This window comes from Corapipo altera, unplaced genomic scaffold (assembly GCF_003945725.1).
Source record: "Corapipo altera isolate COAL_440 unplaced genomic scaffold, ASM394572v1 48b, whole genome shotgun sequence".
NCBI classification, from domain to species: domain Eukaryota; kingdom Metazoa; phylum Chordata; class Aves; order Passeriformes; family Pipridae; genus Corapipo; species Corapipo altera.
This window is the reverse complement of record NW_020884884.1, coordinates 303,526-323,057: the sequence shown is the minus strand read 5'-3', so window position 1 is coordinate 323,057 and position 19,532 is coordinate 303,526. Positions and strand designations below refer to the sequence as shown.

The window sequence follows — 19,532 nt, the reverse complement described above, 5'->3', positions numbered from 1 at the left end:
AGGTGATGTGCTGGAGCTCCTTCCACCTCACTGTGTGTATATACTGCACCCATTTGACACAGCAATAGGAGAAACAGTCATCTAGAGTTCAGAAGTACTCCTTCTAGTGAAAAACAATGGTAATTAGGTCTGGTATTCCAGAAAAAAAAAAAAAAAAAAGACCAGAGCTTACTACACAGGCAGTGAAACCTTTCATCAGAAGGTTTCTTAGGAACACAAGTCAGCTTGCTATTCCCTAAGTCTTAATACAAGGTCCCCCCCAAAGGCCATTCACAGGAAAGCAAGGATATTTCACTTGGCTTCCTCTTCACAGCTGTAGAAGGATCCTTGATTTCTGGTTATTCTGTTCAAACATACCACACAGCTAGATGTTATTCTTGCTCACATCTTTCCTGCCACAACTACAAAACAACCACTCTAAAATATTTGTTGCCATATTTGATAGAAAATACTGATGATTACTGCCACTGAACACCATCTTGTTATACGCTATTAATATTAAACTGCTATCAAAGTTGAGCTGCTAGCTAAAAATTCACATCAATTCTCTTCTGAGACCTGTTCTCAACTTCAGTATCAACTGGTTGCTAGTTACATGAATTCCAGTAACACACACAAAAAAAAAAAAAAAAAATCAGTCAAATATCTCCAGAAAGCAATTGCTCCACTAAGCATCACAAGCAAAACAAACCTACACAATTCAGTCTTTCATACAGCTGGGAAAGGTGTTCTCAGGAAAAGACAAATTCTTGCCAGTGCTCATTTTTTAGAGAGTGAAAGGGGTACACATCATTACAACCAATAGTCCAAAAGTCAAAAAAGAGGAGGGAAAAAAGGAATCAAAATCAAACAAGGCAAGACAGGTATAAATATCCATCTAAATAAATTTAAGCAATGAAAAGTCCCACACAAAACCACTACCAGAAGCATTATTTCTGTGATTTTGTGTAAATACACTGGAGCAAGTATTCTTTATGCCACCGCAAAGTGAAATTTAGCTTCATGGTTTTAAGAACCCACTCTGGGGAATTCTTCTGGAATACAACCATGCACACATACATTCCTGACATCTCCAAACCCTTTCCAGGGCTCTTTTGAGTGCCAAGAGCCCCCCTCCACCCCAATGAGAGAAGCTGCCTTTACTCTTAAAAACGTCTGTGAAAACACTCCACATGCATCATGTCTTGTTACACAGAGTGCAAGTATTTGGCCCACTCGTGGCAGTATAAACACTTGCAAACAGTGCTTCGGGCCCTGGCACTGCACCAGACTTAGCACACAGAATTTCTGACCTCTGGTTTTGCCCAGCTCCCCCAGACAAGGGTTTCTGATAAATTCCTAAACACCTTTCTTCAGAAAGGAAAAAGCCTGCAGAGAACGAGTTCAAAGCTGACTGTAATCCTTAGGAAAATAGCTGAATTCCCCCCAACTGTTTCCTTGTCACATTATTGGGGGGAGCAAAAACAAAAACAAACAAAGAAAAAAACCAAACTTGGAGCTTGTAAGGAGGGAAATTAGGAGAGAGGATGTGGAAAATGCAAAGGCAGCAACAAAATTCTGGTTACTGCCCCAACGACAGAAGCCAGTGAACTCTTTAACCCTGTGGAGAGCAGGCAGGCAGATGGAGCAGGACACCCAGTGCTTGAGGATTTTTAGCTTGAACCAAGGCTGCTGCTCCCTCCACAGTCCTGCTCTTGGAGGGGAGCATCCTGCCTGCCACCCAGGGTCACAGCTGCTCAACCACTGGCAGCAGGGAATTTGTTTTAGCACTGCTCCCCTCTCCAGGATGCTTTGTGTGGGCCAGAGCTGTGGCAGGTAGGATCAGTTTACCACACACACTTATTATATAGTAAGGACAGGCACAACCATTCTGCTGTTTACAGCACAATGAGGTACTGACCTAAATTAAGACAAAGCTTTTCGAGCAGGAACTCTGACACTTGGCTTTAATCTTTTATCACTGAACATGCTACCTTCTAGATGCAGTGTTTCTAGAGGAGGCTGGCAGGGAAGGATGCCAGGTGCAGCCAGGTAAGAATATCTCCTAATCATAAAAACTGAGGCAGAAGATTATAAAATTAAAAAAAAAAGAGGCTCCCAAATAGCTTTAGAGCAGGGTTATATAGGTGTGTAAAGCACGTCAGCCCTTCACATTTAATGCTGTACAACCTCGCATTCAGACCACCACTAAATCATGTGGGCTGTGTATCTGCAATAACATTTGTTAGTTTTAAAAGACGAGCTCACAGATGGGAATTAAGAGAAAATTATAAAAACCATGGTATTATACACAAAGCAGACCTAATTTGACCCTAGCACGGCTGTTCACTCTTCAGTGTGCCTGCCTATATCCAGTTGTTAATCCTTAGGATTTAGCAATACAGACAACTACACAGGAAGGATCACGAGTTGCCATTTCTATCCACAATGCTCAGGATAATTACTAATACATTAAGCCAAGAGCACTCAAACCTGCTGTGTGGGGGCCATTTCTGGGACTTTGTAGTGTCTGCATTACCTCTATCCCACATATTCTAGGAACTGGGGGAGGAAGCAACCAAACACTGCAAATTCCCTGAAAACATACCTCGAAGTCCTCAGAGTCTAAAGCAACTAAAAGGTTATGATATTGGTGTTACCTCATTCTGCTTCCCTTTAGCTCCAGGGACAATGCTGAGATGACTAAATTATCTAAGTAGTTGTGTTCCTCCTCTCACACCAAAACAGTTGTCACATTTATCACCATTGTCTGCACATCTGCAAGGTCTCCTGCAGTACCCTGCTCCCCACCTGGCCACATCACAGCTCTGACCACGGAGTATCCATCAGAGATGTCTCTCCTCAGAGAGGAGTGGAAAAGGTAAAGAAACTGATGTGAACCAAAAGCCTACTGTGGCTTCTGGGTGCTGCTCATCACCCTTGGTGGCCGCTATGGTTTGCACCACCTCACACCGAGATCCCAAGAACTCCTCCTCCTCCTGGGAATGGTTCAACTGTGACATGCATTAACCACCCTAACAGATTATATTGCAGTTTTATTGCTGCGTGGCAAAGAAAAACAAAGGAAATAAGAATACTCTCATGACACCCTTTTCACAAGTTGGACTCCTGTAGATTTCACCAAGCTAGAGCACAAAGCAGTCTCTTGCTCCTCTGCAAAACCAAAGTGGTTAAGACAGTTGTACACAGGCATCCAAGAATTCAGGAAAAAAAAAAGAAAAAGAAAAAGATTCAGTTTCAAGCTATATATAAATGAAGGACTTGACAAAAGAAATGAGAAGACGACAAATCACAGTCAGACCATGAACTTCTCTTAAAGACAGCATCAAGGCAAATACTGAAATAGCTGACAATTTCATATAACCTTGGATCAGGGCTTTTTTCCTCTACAGACTTTTAAAGAATGAGTTTTAGGAATGCCCAGCATATAGACTGAGCATTTTTAAACCAAATTCAGGTCCCGAAGTAAGTTCTAAACTAAAGATTTCCCCCTCATTCCCCACCTCGAAGACAAACTCATTATTTATAGGTACTGGAAAGCTTTAAAATGTGAAAGCACTGCAGTACTGTGGCATACCTGGGAGAAACCAGGGATGTGTTGTGTACCTACTGAAGCACTTCCTTTTAAAAATCACACCACAGATTTCAGCTGACTCTGCTACAGCTTAGAAAATAAAAGTTTGCAGTTATGGAGCCACCGAACGAGGCAGTTCGATCGGCTGCACCAAGGGCAAAGAGATGACCAAGGTCACATGAGCTAAAGCAAGAGAGTTTTTGCACAGAATGACTGCAGTGTATGACTTACAAACAACTGGATGGCAGAATACTGAACATAAAGGAGGACTTCATCTCTCAAAAAAGCCTGCCACTTAAAACACAAATATAATAAAATCCAAATCGGTATGCATTGCAAATTTGAGTCTCCTCAGTATGAAATTTTGTTTCAGTTCATATTACTCATGCATCACCCCTAACTACAGCCTCCAAGTCTGGATTGTAGCACACCCAGGAACAGGAACAGAATATAACAAGAAAGGAACCAAGCAGGAGTACAGAAGAGGGCATCAAATCAAGCAAGTCACACCCTATTTTATAATCCTCCATCTCTCTTCTGCACCACAGTCCCAAACAGCCTTACATTTGCCTGCAAATCTGACCTATTCATTGCTAAGCTCATCAACAGGAATTATACCAGTATTAAACATAACAGATCTCAACATCTGCAAATACATTTTCAACTGAAAGTAAAAATTTAGGAAGGGCTAACTCTACAGAAGTGCAAGGCTATAGCCACACCACATTTTGGCTCCTGCTTTGTTGCAATGCACACACACACACCAAAAAAAAAAAAAAAAAAAAAAGGCAAAACCAGCAGAAATAGCTTCCAAACACATCTGGAATACTAACCTGAGCAAACATATGCCTTATAATTTACATCCATCCAATGAGATATCATTTCATATCAAAGGCCTCACATCACTTTTCTTCTTAGATCAGAAGGCCTCAATTATTGATTAAAGGGGGAAAAAAAGAAATGCAATTTACTTTTCAGCTTTGATGGTGTTTCTGTAAGGATAAGATTTCTCTTACTCCTTAGTTATTATAAAGCTGATGTCACACATCTTAGGTATTAAACAATGTTAGACTGGACATTTTCTAACTAAAATACTAATAACATTCAATTATTCGGGATGCAAGTATTCAGGGGAACACTATTATGGTGCATGGTCCAAATTAAAATACAAGCACTTCATTAATTCCTGAAGCTACCTGAGTTTAAAGGCACATACTTTCCTCCTCCCCCAGGTTTCTAGTGAAAGATCTAACTCAGAACATAAAATGTCAGCAATGGACAACAATCAGCAAAACTCAGTCCCTTTTAAGATACTATAACCAAGTTGAGAATATATTTTAAAAAATAACAACCCTGGTTGTCAGTATTTGCTGAATTCCTAACTTTATGCAGTCTTCCTGCACAGCATGTAATATACAATACAAACTGTGGGATCTATTCACATAGCATTCTTCATCTTCAAAGCATCTTGTGGCCAGGAAGTCATGACACAAGCAAGCAGTTTCCTACTTTACAGGCAGGGAAACTGAGGTGTACAAGGCGGCAAAAACAGAGACAATCACATTATCTGATAGCCAAACAAGCATACTGCCTTATGGAAATCATGATTCATTTCATTACCTTGCATTAGAGCTAATAACATAATTCTGTACCACATTCCATATTAGCTGCATTTTAGACTGAAACCCAATACCCTTGAACCACTCATTACTAGTGTTCAAGGTTTTTATATTTCCCTAGCACAGTTAAATAGCGGTCTTAGCTTGCATAACAAATTTTCTTAGCTCTCATTTTTAAGGAGGCATTAAAAGTCACTCTTTAGGTATTTTCAAACCTAAACAATTCTAAGATTCTATGAATTTACATTGTGAACTAAAACGTATTTTAGAAGTTAGTTTTAGTTAGCTGAAAAACTAGCAATATTGAAATTTTATAATTAATAGAATAACTATCATATTTCAAGTAGGTGACAAATAAGAAATAACTGCTTTCACCCACAGTTTCAAGCATAAATGAGTCTTCCCTGATAAACAGAAAACCCCTTCAAATAAAGAGTTTTAAATGGAAGTCTTGCATCTTACCTAGTGGGTACACTGATGCTGCACCTTCCCAGATGGCCACAAAGAAATCAGCAGCTAAAATAGGTATTTTTGCTGACTTGATGCAACTTTCTAAACAAGAGAAGACAGCCTGCACAACAGCACATTTTCCTGATCTGATAAGCAGCATTCAGAGCTGGTGCAGTTACAGCTCTCCATTCAATACAAAATATACTACCATAATAAAGTAATTCAGCGATTCTTCTGCATGAAGTTCCTCAGAGCCTGAAAACAGTCCTTCAGGAGGCAACATCCTCACTTATTGTGCCTAAAGATTAAGGTAAGCGAAAGATTAAGGTAAGCAAAAGATAATAATAGACTTACTAGAAGACAGGCACACGGGATGACTGCTATCCCTGATCCTTTTCATATTCAGCTGTTCAACAAAGGTTCAACAGAAATGCAGAGTAAAGTTTAACATTTGTCCACAGCCACACCCAAACGCTTGGAGTTCAGTCCTTGCCATCTCACCCGCCGCATACACTACTCCGTTTATATTGTACTGGCTTCTGGCCATAAATATGAGAAAGGAAGTTATGATGCAAGGTAGGTGGAGTACAGTAGGAAGCACCATGGGATTGTTCAGATTATTCCCAGTCTATATAAAGCACAGCCCTTTTCCCTTTCAATTGTATCACAGCAGAAAACAAGATTGAGCTTTTACTCTCAATGGCACGGTAGTTTCTGCTTGTATAGATTATTTTAAAGATAAGTTTATCATGCATTTGTATTCTATCTTTGGTAAAAATGTCAGTTTTTTCCAGGACTTAAAATACAACATAGATCTACGTGCACTTTGGGGGAATGGGGAAAATAAGCTGGAAACAGCAAAGAAGGAGCTTCCTTTTATTTCTCCCTCTTATCCTTAATGTAGAGAGAACAGAATCAAAGCCATCTGTTTTTGGTACAGGCTAGTTAAACTGGGAAAACACTACAGCACAAATGCCACATTACATCTCACTATCAGGCATGCATCTGAATCATCATTAGGGGAATCTGAAGAGCTGCAAGGAAAACAGCCTGAGTTCTGGCCAAGTATCGTTACTGCCTGAAATTAATGGATGTAGGTTTGCAATCCTCCTACTTCATGGACTTCAACCTCAAAGACAGAGCTCAGTGCTTCAGTTCAGACTTACTAACGAGGAAGATGCAGTTACAATCTTCATGCCAAACCTTGTAGGAAATCATCACCTTAGTTTAGCCATTTTGATTTTGTGAAATCTATCAGGCAAAGCTCAGGACTGGTAAATACAGGATTCCTGACCTACATACCCCCTCTTTCAGTAGATTATTATGTACGAGGTCATTAAGAGAGCTTTCCCAACAAAGACTTACTTTGAACCCAAGTTATGTTTTTCAACTTGACATTTTTCTTCAGGCATTTTCACACACAGGAAAGTAAAAGCCCTCCCATAAGCCCGACACCAGAAGGGTCCACGCAAATGAAGTTCACTATTTTGGATGAACACTGAGCACAGCAGCAACATAACTCCCCTCTCCTTAGTTGAGATATCACACAGCACACAAGGTAAGAATGTTTCAAGCAAACTCAGCTTTTAAAGCCACCTATACTTTTGTGAGTCATTTTTGCAACATCAGCATTTAGTAGGAAAAAACAATATCTAAAAGATACAAACCAAACAAACCAGCCTGTAAGATATATAAACTAAGTTGGTTTCAGTAACACATGTAGGAAACCAAAGCCTTTTACTGAGCACCCACATTTGCCAACACATCACGTAGAGCTCATTCTGCTCAGACCTGAATCCACACTTGGATTTGCACCAATGTACTTAAACAACTGCAAGAATTCGGAGTAAACAAACCCTGAATATATTCTTCATATTATACCACATGGCAGCACGTTGACAGATCCCTTACCACTGCCATCTGTGAAGTTCCTCTCCTACAATAAAATTGCCTCCTACCCCACTGTACTCTTTCCCTTTCTCCCCAAATCCTTCCTCGTGGTTCCTTACAGACACTCCTTTTGCACTGCTGTACACTTCACTGCTGCAAGCTGACAGTCAGATAAGCAAGCCTACACATGGTGTTTGGGCTTGTACTGTTGGTGTCCTACTTGGAGCCTGCTCCTCCTCCTCCTGGAGAATTGAATCTTTGGAGGCCTGCTCCTTCAGGCAGACTCTGCCTCAGCCTCTGCGTTCAGCACCAAGCTACAGACACTTGGTACACAAGGAGAAAGAAATTAATATTATTTTCAGGTAGATAAAAAAATCGATACCATGCAATTCTTACAATAGATACTGTGGTGTGGAAAACAGTCCAACTCATTCAACATAACCACAGGGGGTTATAGTTCCTCCTCCTCCCATTCTTCAGTATCGCAACACGCATTGTGCCCAACAAGAGCCTAAAGCCAAGGCAACATCCAAGCATAATGAGTGGGGTTATGAACTCAGGCTTAAGCCTGAATCATCCCAATTTTCTGTACTTGCGTCAAACCCAGAGGCAGTCTTTGTACTAGAAAAAAAAAAAAAGAAAAAAGCAATAACTAAATAAAGGAAAATAAAGAAACTAAGCTCCTCTCCCTGCTCTAGAGCTTTGCATCCACCCTCCCCTCATTGGGAATAAGCATGAGGTTCTCCTGGTCTCCTAGACGGTCAGAGGCCAATAAAAGGGCACACAAAGTGTGCCCTGTTGGGACTCCATGAGAATCACACCTCTCAAAACAGTCCCTTAAAACACATGGACACTTTCACAGTGAAAAGAAAGCCTAGTGTTTTTACTGGTAATAAAAAAAGATTTAGTACGAGACAAGACCTTTCATGGAGAAAAGCAAAACCAGATCGACGTCAGGGACGAAAGCATATTTAACACAACCTACACAAACACAGGCTGTCACAGTAATTCTGGCACCTGTGCCACCCACACCACACCGCCCACTGCCTAAGACACCAACTCTTCCTGGGTTTAAAAATACTCATTTTCCCCTTTTCCAGCCAACACATAATAATCTCACCAATAAAAAGACAATCAACCTTCACACCAGGAAGCACTCCAACCTCAGCCCATCAGTACGTGCAAGGCTAATGCAAATTTGTCATACAACAAGTGTCTACCCATACATCAGGTTAATTTATTACCTTCTATTTACTGGTACCAGGGTGCTGTGCTGGTGGGAGCACCCATGGGGGAGGCGGGGTATTGAAGCAGAAAAGAGGATTTTATTTTTTTTTTGCGAGTCAAGGTCCATCTAAAACAGTTCAAAAAAAAAAAAAGAACAAGAAAGTAGATGGTTTGCGATATAACAGCAACACAAATCATGTAGCAAGTCAGTAAAAAAAGAAGCATAGAACACTCATTTACTCCAAATCCAGCAACTTCATAGAGCTCAGTGTCAAACACTTTTTAAAATACATCATGTCAGTCACTCCCCCAGGAAAATAGCTGCCAAAATCTGTGTCCCACCTCCATGAAACAGATCTACAACCAAACCAAAACACTCATGACGTGCACAGGTAGGTCAGAGGACACACCATTTCAGGCACCTGAAACAATGACACATTTAACCACACAGGCAATTCCAATGTGGAAAAAGTCACAGGACACACTGTTTGGGCTGTTCTGTGACACAGCCTGATCAGTTTGGTATCCTAAGGTGCATTACTACAACATGAAATTCAGAGGCATTTTAACACACCAGAGGTTGACATCTCCTCTATGCTGTAACCTCAGAACACGCTATTCAGCCACCCACCTTCAGGACAAACAAAAACCAAACCAATGCAAACCAGTAATTTCAGACCACACAGCACAACAGTGTGCATGCTTTACTGCTTCCAGAATCAGATCTGACTTCCTACATATTTGCTGCTACGATGGAGAGGCTTCCTATTACGTGAGCTCCTCGGCCTCGCCAGAATAAATTATATGTATGTTAGTCCAACTTAACCCCTGCAGTGAGAGACGACACAGAGATGGTGGAGAAATTCCCCTCTATTACCAACTCTCAAGATGACATGAAGGTTAAGGAAAGCATAAAGTACCATTTGACTGCTACAGCTCAGCCAACATAAATGGTGAGCTGAGAGAGGCACATTGTGATCTTCTCAAATCTGCCCCCTTATGTATGATTATGCAGCCACACGGCAAATCACTTCCACTGTATAAGTCTTTAAGTTGCTTGTTGTCTTTAGTGCAGGCAGCATTTCTACCCACCCATCACCCAACTCCTTACTAAATTCAAGGGGAAGCTACAAGAGACACGTGGCTCTGGGTGTGGATGGAAACCAAAGGAACAAGACCATCCATTTCAGCAGCATCCTACTATTAAATTAATTAGGTGTAATGTCACACCACACCTTCACAGAAGGGCAGCTCTTTCCAACTCACCACCAGCTCTGGGTGGGTACACTCCTGTTGCAGTGAAGTGCACCTTGAAGAATGACCTTCACTTGTCCAATCCAGATGACTGCCAGCACACATGGCAATGCAGACAACCAACACAGCCACCAGCCATGCCAAAGATGACCACCATGAAATGCCTATGCTTGGTGATCATATCTATTTGACAACAGCTGACATTATTATTCAAAGCCATAAAGGGGTTTTGTCCTTCTGCTTCTGGGCTGCAAACAGACAGGAAGCCATTAGTGACTGAAACAGCACACGTTCAGCTGGCACAGGGGACGCATCGAGCTTTTGCACCAAAACAGACCAATCCTTTTTGTTATTTTGCAAGTTAAAATAGGTTGGTAGGGCTATTCCAACCCTGAAAACGATGGATTGCCAGATGGTCTTAAGTCGACTATAATGGGATATGTACAACCACAGCAGAACTGGGAAGGAGAAACCTTGCCCCTTCAACCAGCACGTCAGCTCAAGCACCCTGCTTGATCTAACCTTTGCTCCTGTAATGTGGAGCTTTACATACTTTAACTTCTATCGAAAACATTCAGCTACTATAACAGAAGCTGCAGAAGGGTGGCAGATTGTAGAGTTGATCACTGTCTGACAGGTTTTATTTAAGTGCCGCTCACTCCCCAGAGCTCTTTCCAGGCAATACCAGGCTCTACACAGACATGCCAGATGAGAAGTGAAGGGAGAGCAGTTCATCAGGGCAAGGCAGCAGGCCTGCCTGGGTGGCTTTTGGCTTTACATGTCGTCACACCAAAGTCAGACAAAACGAGCTTTGCAGATGGACTTGTATGAAATGGTGGCTGCTTAGGTGGCGTCACACCTATTTCAAATGAATTAAACAGAGTTTAGTCAAATAACATTACATTATGCCAGGCTCCTCTTGCCTGAAGAACTTCAGAAATTGTCCCTCTCAACCTGTCACTATTTGGCTGCTCATTCAGCCTCCCTGGCAGTAGAAAACTTCTCTAACCCAACATCACTAAATACTATTTGCAAGACAAGCACTCTAAATAACAATGGGTTTTGTACAACACAGGTAAACCACTCTGCAGAAGGGTCTCTTGGACAAGACCTACATACAATAGCAGAGGAATAACAATGCAGAAGCAAGAAGCATGGAGTGCTGTTTCCATAGCTTCCCTGTACAAACCTTTACTTGCAGTAAAACATGTTCTCAAAAGGCTGAAAGATACAGCAGGGGTAATGCTGATAAAGTGGCTATGGGGCAGCATGACAAGCAAGTAACGTTCGTCAGGAACACAGTTTATACGAGACCTTTACAGCTTTTGGTATTTCACAGGAAAGCTTCATGGCATTCTCCAAGGAGGTCTGGAGCATTTGGTCTGGCCCCTACACATTCTGCCTTTCATAACTCAGCAACACTTCCCTCTCTTTCCTCTGTTTCAGCCAGAAATCCACCATTCAGCTTTTCCTGTCAGCTTTTCCTATGTCAGCTTTTCCTGAACACTTGATTATGTTGAGAGACACACACAGTTTTACTACAGCTGAGATCAAGAAGCTCTAACAAATTCTAGGAATACCATCCTTTAGAGGGTCTACCCTGCCCTAGGATACTCAAAGATGGCAAGAATGGGTTTCACTTTCTTGAAGTCTGGTAGGAGCTGTCAATCACTGCTTTCCATGGCTCAGATACTGATCTGGGCAAGATTCTGCATTCAGGGCAGCACACACTTATATAGGATGGAGAGCAGGGTAAAGAAAGGTCTTTGCACACACTTGAAAAAAGGAAAAAGCAAACCAGACAAGCCACCACTCTCAGGCAGCAAGGAAAATAGCAAGTTATAACTGTGCACAGGTATGACAGAAACAGCTGAATGAGAGACCCAGCTACAGGGACTAAGAGCCTTCCTGTAGATTTCTGTGTGATTCACTAACCCAGCCAATTTCCACAACTTCAACTTTGTCCAGCAAAACTAGTGAACAGGGGTTGAGATCCCTGTGTGTCTTGCTAAAGAGTCTTATGGTTAATTAAACCCAAGAAGGGGACAATCATCTTGCAGAAGTTCAAGCCTCCACACTTTTGGGAATGCAAGAGGGATACTCTACACCTGTGCTTATGTGAAGTCTACCAGCTCCTTGTTCACACACAGAACATCTGCAAACTGTTCACACACTCACAGGTTGCTGCTACACTGGAGTTATTGAGCACACTGGTGGTTTGGTGCAGAATAGAGCTCAAATGGGGTAAAAATTACAGCATTAAAAAAGAACCCACTGAAGAAGATGAAAAAAAAATGGAATTTTCTCTTCTAAATGACAGAAGGAAAATGAAGGTAAGAAAAATACACGCTTTCAGAGACTCTTCCTCAGCTTTCAATTTAAAGAAACAATGGGATTTAACACTCTTAATGCAATAGAGGAAAATTAGTAATCTAAGCTTAGATCTAAATTACTTCTTAAGCAGTTAAGCCTCACAAAATAAAAGTATCAAAAGACAAGGGAAATCTCACTTATTCGACAACAACAAAAAAGCCCAAACCAAAACCCTTATGCTGCCTCATATCCAAGATATGCCTTAAACAATGAAATGGGAACATTTACATGTGTGTGAAGTCAACTCTTTTGAGGACTGTTCTCAAATATGGAATGCAACAAACTACCACCAAGGTTCTCTCCCCATTTGTGATCAACCCTACAGAAACAGAGGTGCAGGTGATGCAATTCCTGTAAGATCATTTTAAAACTTACACTGGATACAACAGACTTGTATTCCAGACACACCACAATGTACCAGTTGGTTTGACTCAGTGGGTCTCCCAAATCCCAGGCTGAACTCACCACATGACCTTTAACAAGGAGCTTGAGCTCCCTGCAGCTTCTGCTCACTTTATTAAATGTTCTAATCACATCAGTCAGTATTTTACAGACCAAACATTTGATATGGAATAACTCAACGTCAGGAGCTTTCAAGTCAGCTTTCAGTCAATTCCATGTAAATGTGCCCATGATTTTGCACGAGTTTGGGTATTATAACCCAGATATACTGCAGACAAAGGCTTTTAAGAATCAATTTTATAATAAAGAGAACCACATAGAACGAGGGATAACTGCAGTACATGCTTGATTTTAAAATATCTATACTTCACTTTGCAAAAGGATGAAATAAAGACATAAGAGTAGGTTTAAAAAAAAAAAAAATTAGAGAAAAGCAAAGTGTGCCCCAATCCTCCTTTTTAAAACATACACCAATAAAAGCTAGGGCACTGAACACAGACATCTATCAAAAAGACCATATCATATGATATGGAAGCACCACGGCAGCAGAGAAGAAATTGGTACAGAAAGAACATAACCAGTTCAGTTAAAAAAATCCTTGGTATTAACACCACAGCAACAAAACCCAAAAAGGTTCATCTTCAGACAGTCCTGGGTTCAACATCCACACAATACCACTGCTGTGGTTAAACAACCGATGAGGACACATGCATGACTAACTCTAAACAGCAGCAGCAAGATCCTGAATATTAATGATTAACAAAATGCAAACAGCAAAAGCGGAAGACTAGTTTCTGCCCTGTAACATGCCAGAGTCACAGTTGCTGTTCTGTCCCTAATTCACTCCCTGTTCCCTCTCCCATGAACATTTATCCCAAACTACAGCAAGTTATCTTACACTGTTTTAAACAACATTTCAGATCTTTCATGTTTCACAGAATAGTCTGAAACCTCTAAAACAGTTAAGCCGGAGTGACTAAGGTAATTAAGTATACTTCACGTGATGGTCAGAATTTCCAGTGACCTTTATACACAGTATCATCCAACTGTTTGGGAACCGAAGATCAAAAAGATTTTCCCTGACTCACAAGTGACTGAGCTGAAAGAAACCAGACCTGAAGATAATAAAACTGTGAGCAAAGAGAACAGTTTTATCTGCTCTTTACCTCACAAATAGGAGCATCCTTCAGTTTCCAGAGCATTGAGTTAGTTTTTACACTTCAGCGGATGGTGAAAGCCCACAGATTAAAAGGATCTGGTGGTTCCTTTGTTATCAGTGGGCACGTGCAAAAGGAAGCAAGAAGTCCTTCTCCAAAGGTGCCACCAAGCCACAGGAGGCAGCTTGAGTCCGTTTCCTCGGGGTTATCCGACTCCTTCTTCAGAGAGGCTGTACGGCAGCAAGGCACAGCTCTGCCCATAATTAAACAAGCTCAATAACATGCACAGTGGGAGAGAAAGGAGAGTCCCCAAGGCAGACTACTAACAAGGACAGAGGCTAGACAAATGGAGCACTTTCAGCACTGTTTCTTAATCAATAATTTGAAAGGAATGCCAGGCACATTGCCATTCCGCTAGTTTATTTTGCTGAAATAACCTTTATACCTGCCTCTTTTAAAGTCCAACTGACTTGCATGTAAATTAATCCCACAAAGCAGAGATCCCATCTGACAACACTCGGAAGGAGAAAACAAAACAAAACTCCATGAATTATCCACCCATCCCAAACCTCATGACTGCACACTAGCCCTTGAAACTGTAAATGCAAGAGCCCCACGAGGCACTCACACCCTGAACTGTTGAATAGATCAGAAGCAGCATAATTAGCTATTCCCACGGCCTCCACAGCTTGATCTGGTATGAATTTGTAATATTGCCCTTCCCCCGTTTCTGATAAAAGCCACACAAAGAAACAAAGATATTTAACACACTGTTGCATAATATAACACAAATTGCAGATGGAGGGCTAAGGTATTAAAAAAGTCATATGAGAAATTAAATGCATTTAAAACTATCCCTGAAAATATTTATAACTGGATGGGGGGGGGGGGGGAAGAAAAAAAGATCTTGTAACAACATGAAGGGAGGGGAGGGGAGGAGAGAAAGAAAAAGCACTGTGGGAACCTCAAGGCAGAGTTCTCTATTGACAACAGGTCACAATCTGTAAGGGAAGTGCAAGAGGTTTGATAAGTTTAGAGCTAAGAAAGCTCAACAAAACAATCACCTAAGCTTTATTTAGCATTCTACACAAGATATTTAAGCACTAAGTACCACATTAAACTGTTTTAATACAGTATTAAAACTTCTAAATTATTGAGGGAAATTCAGTTAAAAGAAGACACAACAAGCTAAATCCTCCAATCAGATGAAGATACAAGGCATATTCTCAGAACAGCTCACAGTCTGAATTCCCATTCATGCATTGAAATCCATGAAAGGGGACAAGAAAAACAGTATTAATGACTGATAAACCTGATCAGAGATTAAATAATTTAAAGACCACAGGAAACAGGCCTGAGATTCTACAGTTCACTTACTGTTATCATAACAAACTCTACCAGGGGTCAGTTTGTTTATAAACTTACAGCTGTTCATCTTACAAAGGGCAAGAGATTCATTTCTGCTAAAAGTTCTTTAGTTAAACTGCCAGAAAAGTGTTTCCTAAGAAAATTGCCAAAGATGAGCTACTACTGTACTCTTTCAGTAATTCAGAATCCATATGGCAGTTCCAATTAACAACCTAACAGAATGAGTAAAAAACCACTACAATTAAAGCTGTTTTGAAGGTTAAAAAATACACACATCCACCTACTAGTGAGCATTCTGCAATGAAAAGATGTACTTTAAGTGCAGTACTCACTGGACATAGCAACTCTCAGAGGATCACTTGGGACAAGACCTTCAACAGACCTTAGGAGGAAAGCATAACTCATTCTGGTATCAAAGTTGCAGTGTTACACTTAAAAGCACAGTTTAACCTTTTTAGAAAAGAACACATAATCGTCAGGAAACTTCAGATTCAGAAATTTCAGCCATTTCTGATGATAGAAGGCAAAACTTCAGGAATTCAAGTGCTCTCCAGTCTGCCAAGTTACTCCCTAACAATACAGCTGTATGTCTGGATCCATCCTGATCTCAAGGAGGCCCTCCAGTAACTACTGCACATAATTCAAATTGCAAAATGGACTGTTATCTAGATCAAGGGGGGTTGATCCAAAAACTTCTCTGGGCTTTAAAGGGTAGCTCAATCTGTTTTACCTCCCACTATCCGACAAAAACAAAAAAAGCCCCAAACATTTATCCAGCATGCATAATGACGCAAATTATTTCTACATGCTCATTTTAGGGTAATAATGTAAAATAAGGGAGATCAATTATACTGCAGAAAAATATGCTATTTTAGAAAATGTTTCCAGCTCCTTTTCACTACTTAACAGTACTAGTCACACTCCCACAAGCCTTCACAGATGAAAGGTGAGACAACTTCACACAGCTTGCCAGCATTAACCCTGTTATTACCTTCATCAGTACAGCTACACACAAATTACTTCATAGTACACCCTCATGCAGAATTTCAATCACTGTCCTGCCATATGGTTACAGCAGCAGTTGAGCTCCTATCTGTCATTACCACAAGGAAAACATTCCCATTTCAGGGTAGTCTCCCAAGAGCACGAGTAGTTATGCTGCTACAGCAGTTTCCCAGCCCTGGCAGCTACTCAGAGGTGAATTCCTGGCTGGGCTCACATTGCCTGTATTCCCCAGTTGGGGTCACAAACTGTTGTTTAATCCCTCGCCCACGCTATTCTTCTAGAACACAGGAGATGGACCTGGAGCTGAGAGTTAAAAAAATCTTATACAGACGATTTTATTTGCAGGTGGGAAAAAGAAAGAGACATCTTAAAAAACATTAAGAAAGAAACAAAACATTTTGTAGATGGCTTAAGGCCAGCCTACTACTCATTCAAACAATGCAGATAAAGATACTCAAGTCCATGAACACCTCATTATCACATAAATACAAGAGGACTTACGTCCAGTTCCCTTCCTTCTTTCTTCAAAACCCTCATTCTCTCCCACCTCAAACTCTTTTAATTTCTTTGTTAAAAGAGGAATGAGGTTTTATTATTATTAAAGATGAGGAAATCTGCAGAAATACTTACAAAAAAAAATAATGATTTCTGACACTGCATTTTCCACACTTTCATATTCACATTCATGTAAGAATACTTGATATAAAATGCTTTCAAGGTGGCAAGTGACTGTTTATGTGTCCTGCAGTCAACGGACCAGTGCACTTCTGTAACACCCTTAGGCACTTTTGGAAGTCTTATCCCTCTGAAGACTATAACAAAACTGACTTTTTTTGTTTTGGGCTGCTGTTGATTTCGGGGTTTGGGCTAGGGTTTTTTTAGTTGAATTAAAGTTCTAATACTCATGATACTTATATTTTTAATTCCTTAAGCCACTTTCAACCTTCACATATCTTTCATTATTCACAGTAAACACAAAGTGAAAAGGCTGCATTCATCCCTTTATTTATGTGTTAAAAAACAGAATCGCTAATGAGTTGAGTCATGAGCCAAAGAGAAGTCTGAGCCACCAGGGCAATGCATATTCTGGAACTTGTCACCTGCAAATGCTGATGGGGTAAGACTGCTCCTGCTTGTTTTCTCCTTTATTTGAACTCAGTGACAAGGAACTCACCAGCAACAGGAGATTTCACTGTTATGTGAGGGCGCTTACCTAGCTCAGTTTTGACAGGGATTGAATTAACACCTTATTATATTTACTGCTTGTTTTCCCAAGTTTTCATAGGCAGACACCACCACTGTTGCACAACACATTAGCTATTTAATCTGTAGTTGGGCTCATATTCTGTCTGTTCCTCTCTCATTAGGTACAGCAATAGTCACCCTACTCAAGTGTTCTGCGAGATCAAATTATCGCTCATTATTTCCGCCTAATTGCAGAGGAAGAACCTCACACCTATAGCAAAACAAGCTTCCCTGAAACACCCATACCCTTTCAGCATGGATTCCCAGTTTCACCTTTCAGTACAGTTCCTTCCTCGCTTGATTCACCCCGTTCCTGAAGAGTTAAACTGGAAATAATCTTCAGTAGAAGAGTGCTGCTGAAAGAACTACCTATGCGTGCAAAGCTACTCGGTATCGAGCTCGGTAAGACAGGCCGTATCGCCCGGGGGAGGATGGCACAGAGAAGACTTTAAAGCACCCTCAACTCGGACTGAACAGGTATTAAGCTTGTTAGAATTTTCTGTAAATACTCCAGTTTCTCTGAACAACAGACTACGGATTTCATGCGGCATCCCTGCTGGTAAAACCAGGTATTCAGTGGCAGGTGTACTTTCAAAGGAAATTATTTTACGCCACCACCTTCGCATATATTGTGCTGGAAACTAAGCAAAGCTTCTGTGCTTTGCTTTCATCCAACCTCAGCTGACAAAAACGGTGTAGGTTTAAAATTCATGTTAAAACTCTTAGAAGAGGTGGTGCTCCCTGTGCCTTTTGAAAGCGCTAAAACAAGAGACACCTCCCAGAGCAGGGCAGGTTTAACACACACAGCCGCCAACAGCTCCCGAAACTCTCCCGGCCGAGGTTGGGAATACCTGCCCCCGAGAGCTCCTAATCACTTTGAACCGTAAACAACATGGACACCATCTTCCTCTGGGAGTGCGGGCACTACAAAACAAAACCACCCCCAGCCCACAGGAGCGGCAGAGGCGGCTCAAACCAACTTTAAGAACTTCGTACTAATTAAAAAAAAAAAAAAAAAAACAAGCAGGATCCAGACTCAGCGCTCGTTTATCCCTCCGGGCGAGAAGCCTTATCCCGCCGGGAGCGGGGCGAAGGGAAAAGCCCCCGGGCGCTGTGGGCCCCCCTCCACCGCCGGGGCCCCGCCGCCTCCCCCCGCCCTGGCCCGGCTCCAGCGGGCCCGTCTAACAAGTTGATCCCGGCGTGAAAGAGGAAGAAAAGGAAAAGCTGCAGGGGGAAAAAAAAAAGCCGGGAGGGGGAGGGGAAGCCCCCGCGAGGCCGCGGAGCCCCGTCGGGTGGGAGGGACGCGGGCAGGGAATGCCGGCGGGAAGGAGGGTCGCCTCCCGCCCCCCTCCACGTCCGCAGGATCCATTTTCCCTCCCGCCGCCCCGCTCCAACTTTCCGCGCCCCGGGACTCACCGGCATCATCTTGGAGCCGAACCGCATGGGGGCGGCCGGTCCGGCCCCGCCGCGGGAGTCCGGCGGTGCGGGGGAAGGAGGGGCTGCGCTGCCGCCGGCACGACCTGTTGCGGGAGGCACCGTGCCCGGCCCGATCGCGCCGCCCGCCCGCCCGTCCTCCGCTTTGTTCCCACCGGGAGCCGCTCTCCCGCCGCCCCCGGCTCCGCTCCGAAACTAACCCCGGCCCGGCGAGGAGGAGCCGCCGCGCCCCGCCCGCCGCCCACCCCCGGGAGGGGCCGGCCCGCCCCCCGCGCCCGCCGGGGGCGCCGGCCCGCAGCTCCACGAGGGAGGTCGGAGCTCGGGACAACGGGAGATACGTGAGAGTCCCCACGGGTCACCTCCTCCTGCACATCCCGCCGAAACGCGCCGGTTTCAGGTCCCCACGCGGGGCACGGGCACGGGCACACACAGCAGCACTCTTCCGTAGACCGGCAGCGGAGAAGCGAGGGTAGGAAGCCATCGGCCAACGTCGGGCTTCAAGAACAGAACCTCTCCTAGTCTGATCTGCGAGTC

At 42.6% G+C, this 19,532-nt stretch overlaps 1 protein-coding gene across 2 annotated transcripts in view; it reads right to left on the bottom strand.

Moving 5' to 3' along the window:
- The window catches only part of TP53BP2 (tumor protein p53 binding protein 2), a 49,555-nt gene extending 30,410 nt beyond the window's left edge, over window positions 1–19,145 (bottom strand). The window contains exon 1 of one of the 2 annotated variants that reach the window (XM_027641380.1): window positions 18,981–19,145. In XM_027641380.1, coding sequence (XP_027497181.1) covers window positions 18,981–19,007 — 27 coding nt within the window. In that variant the 5' untranslated portion in view covers window positions 19,008–19,145. Of the gene's footprint in view, window positions 1–5,997; window positions 6,143–18,980 lie in introns of those variants that run through there. The other variant, XM_027641381.1, reaches the window with a different exon arrangement.
- Between the last annotated feature and the right edge of the window lie 387 nt (window positions 19,146–19,532).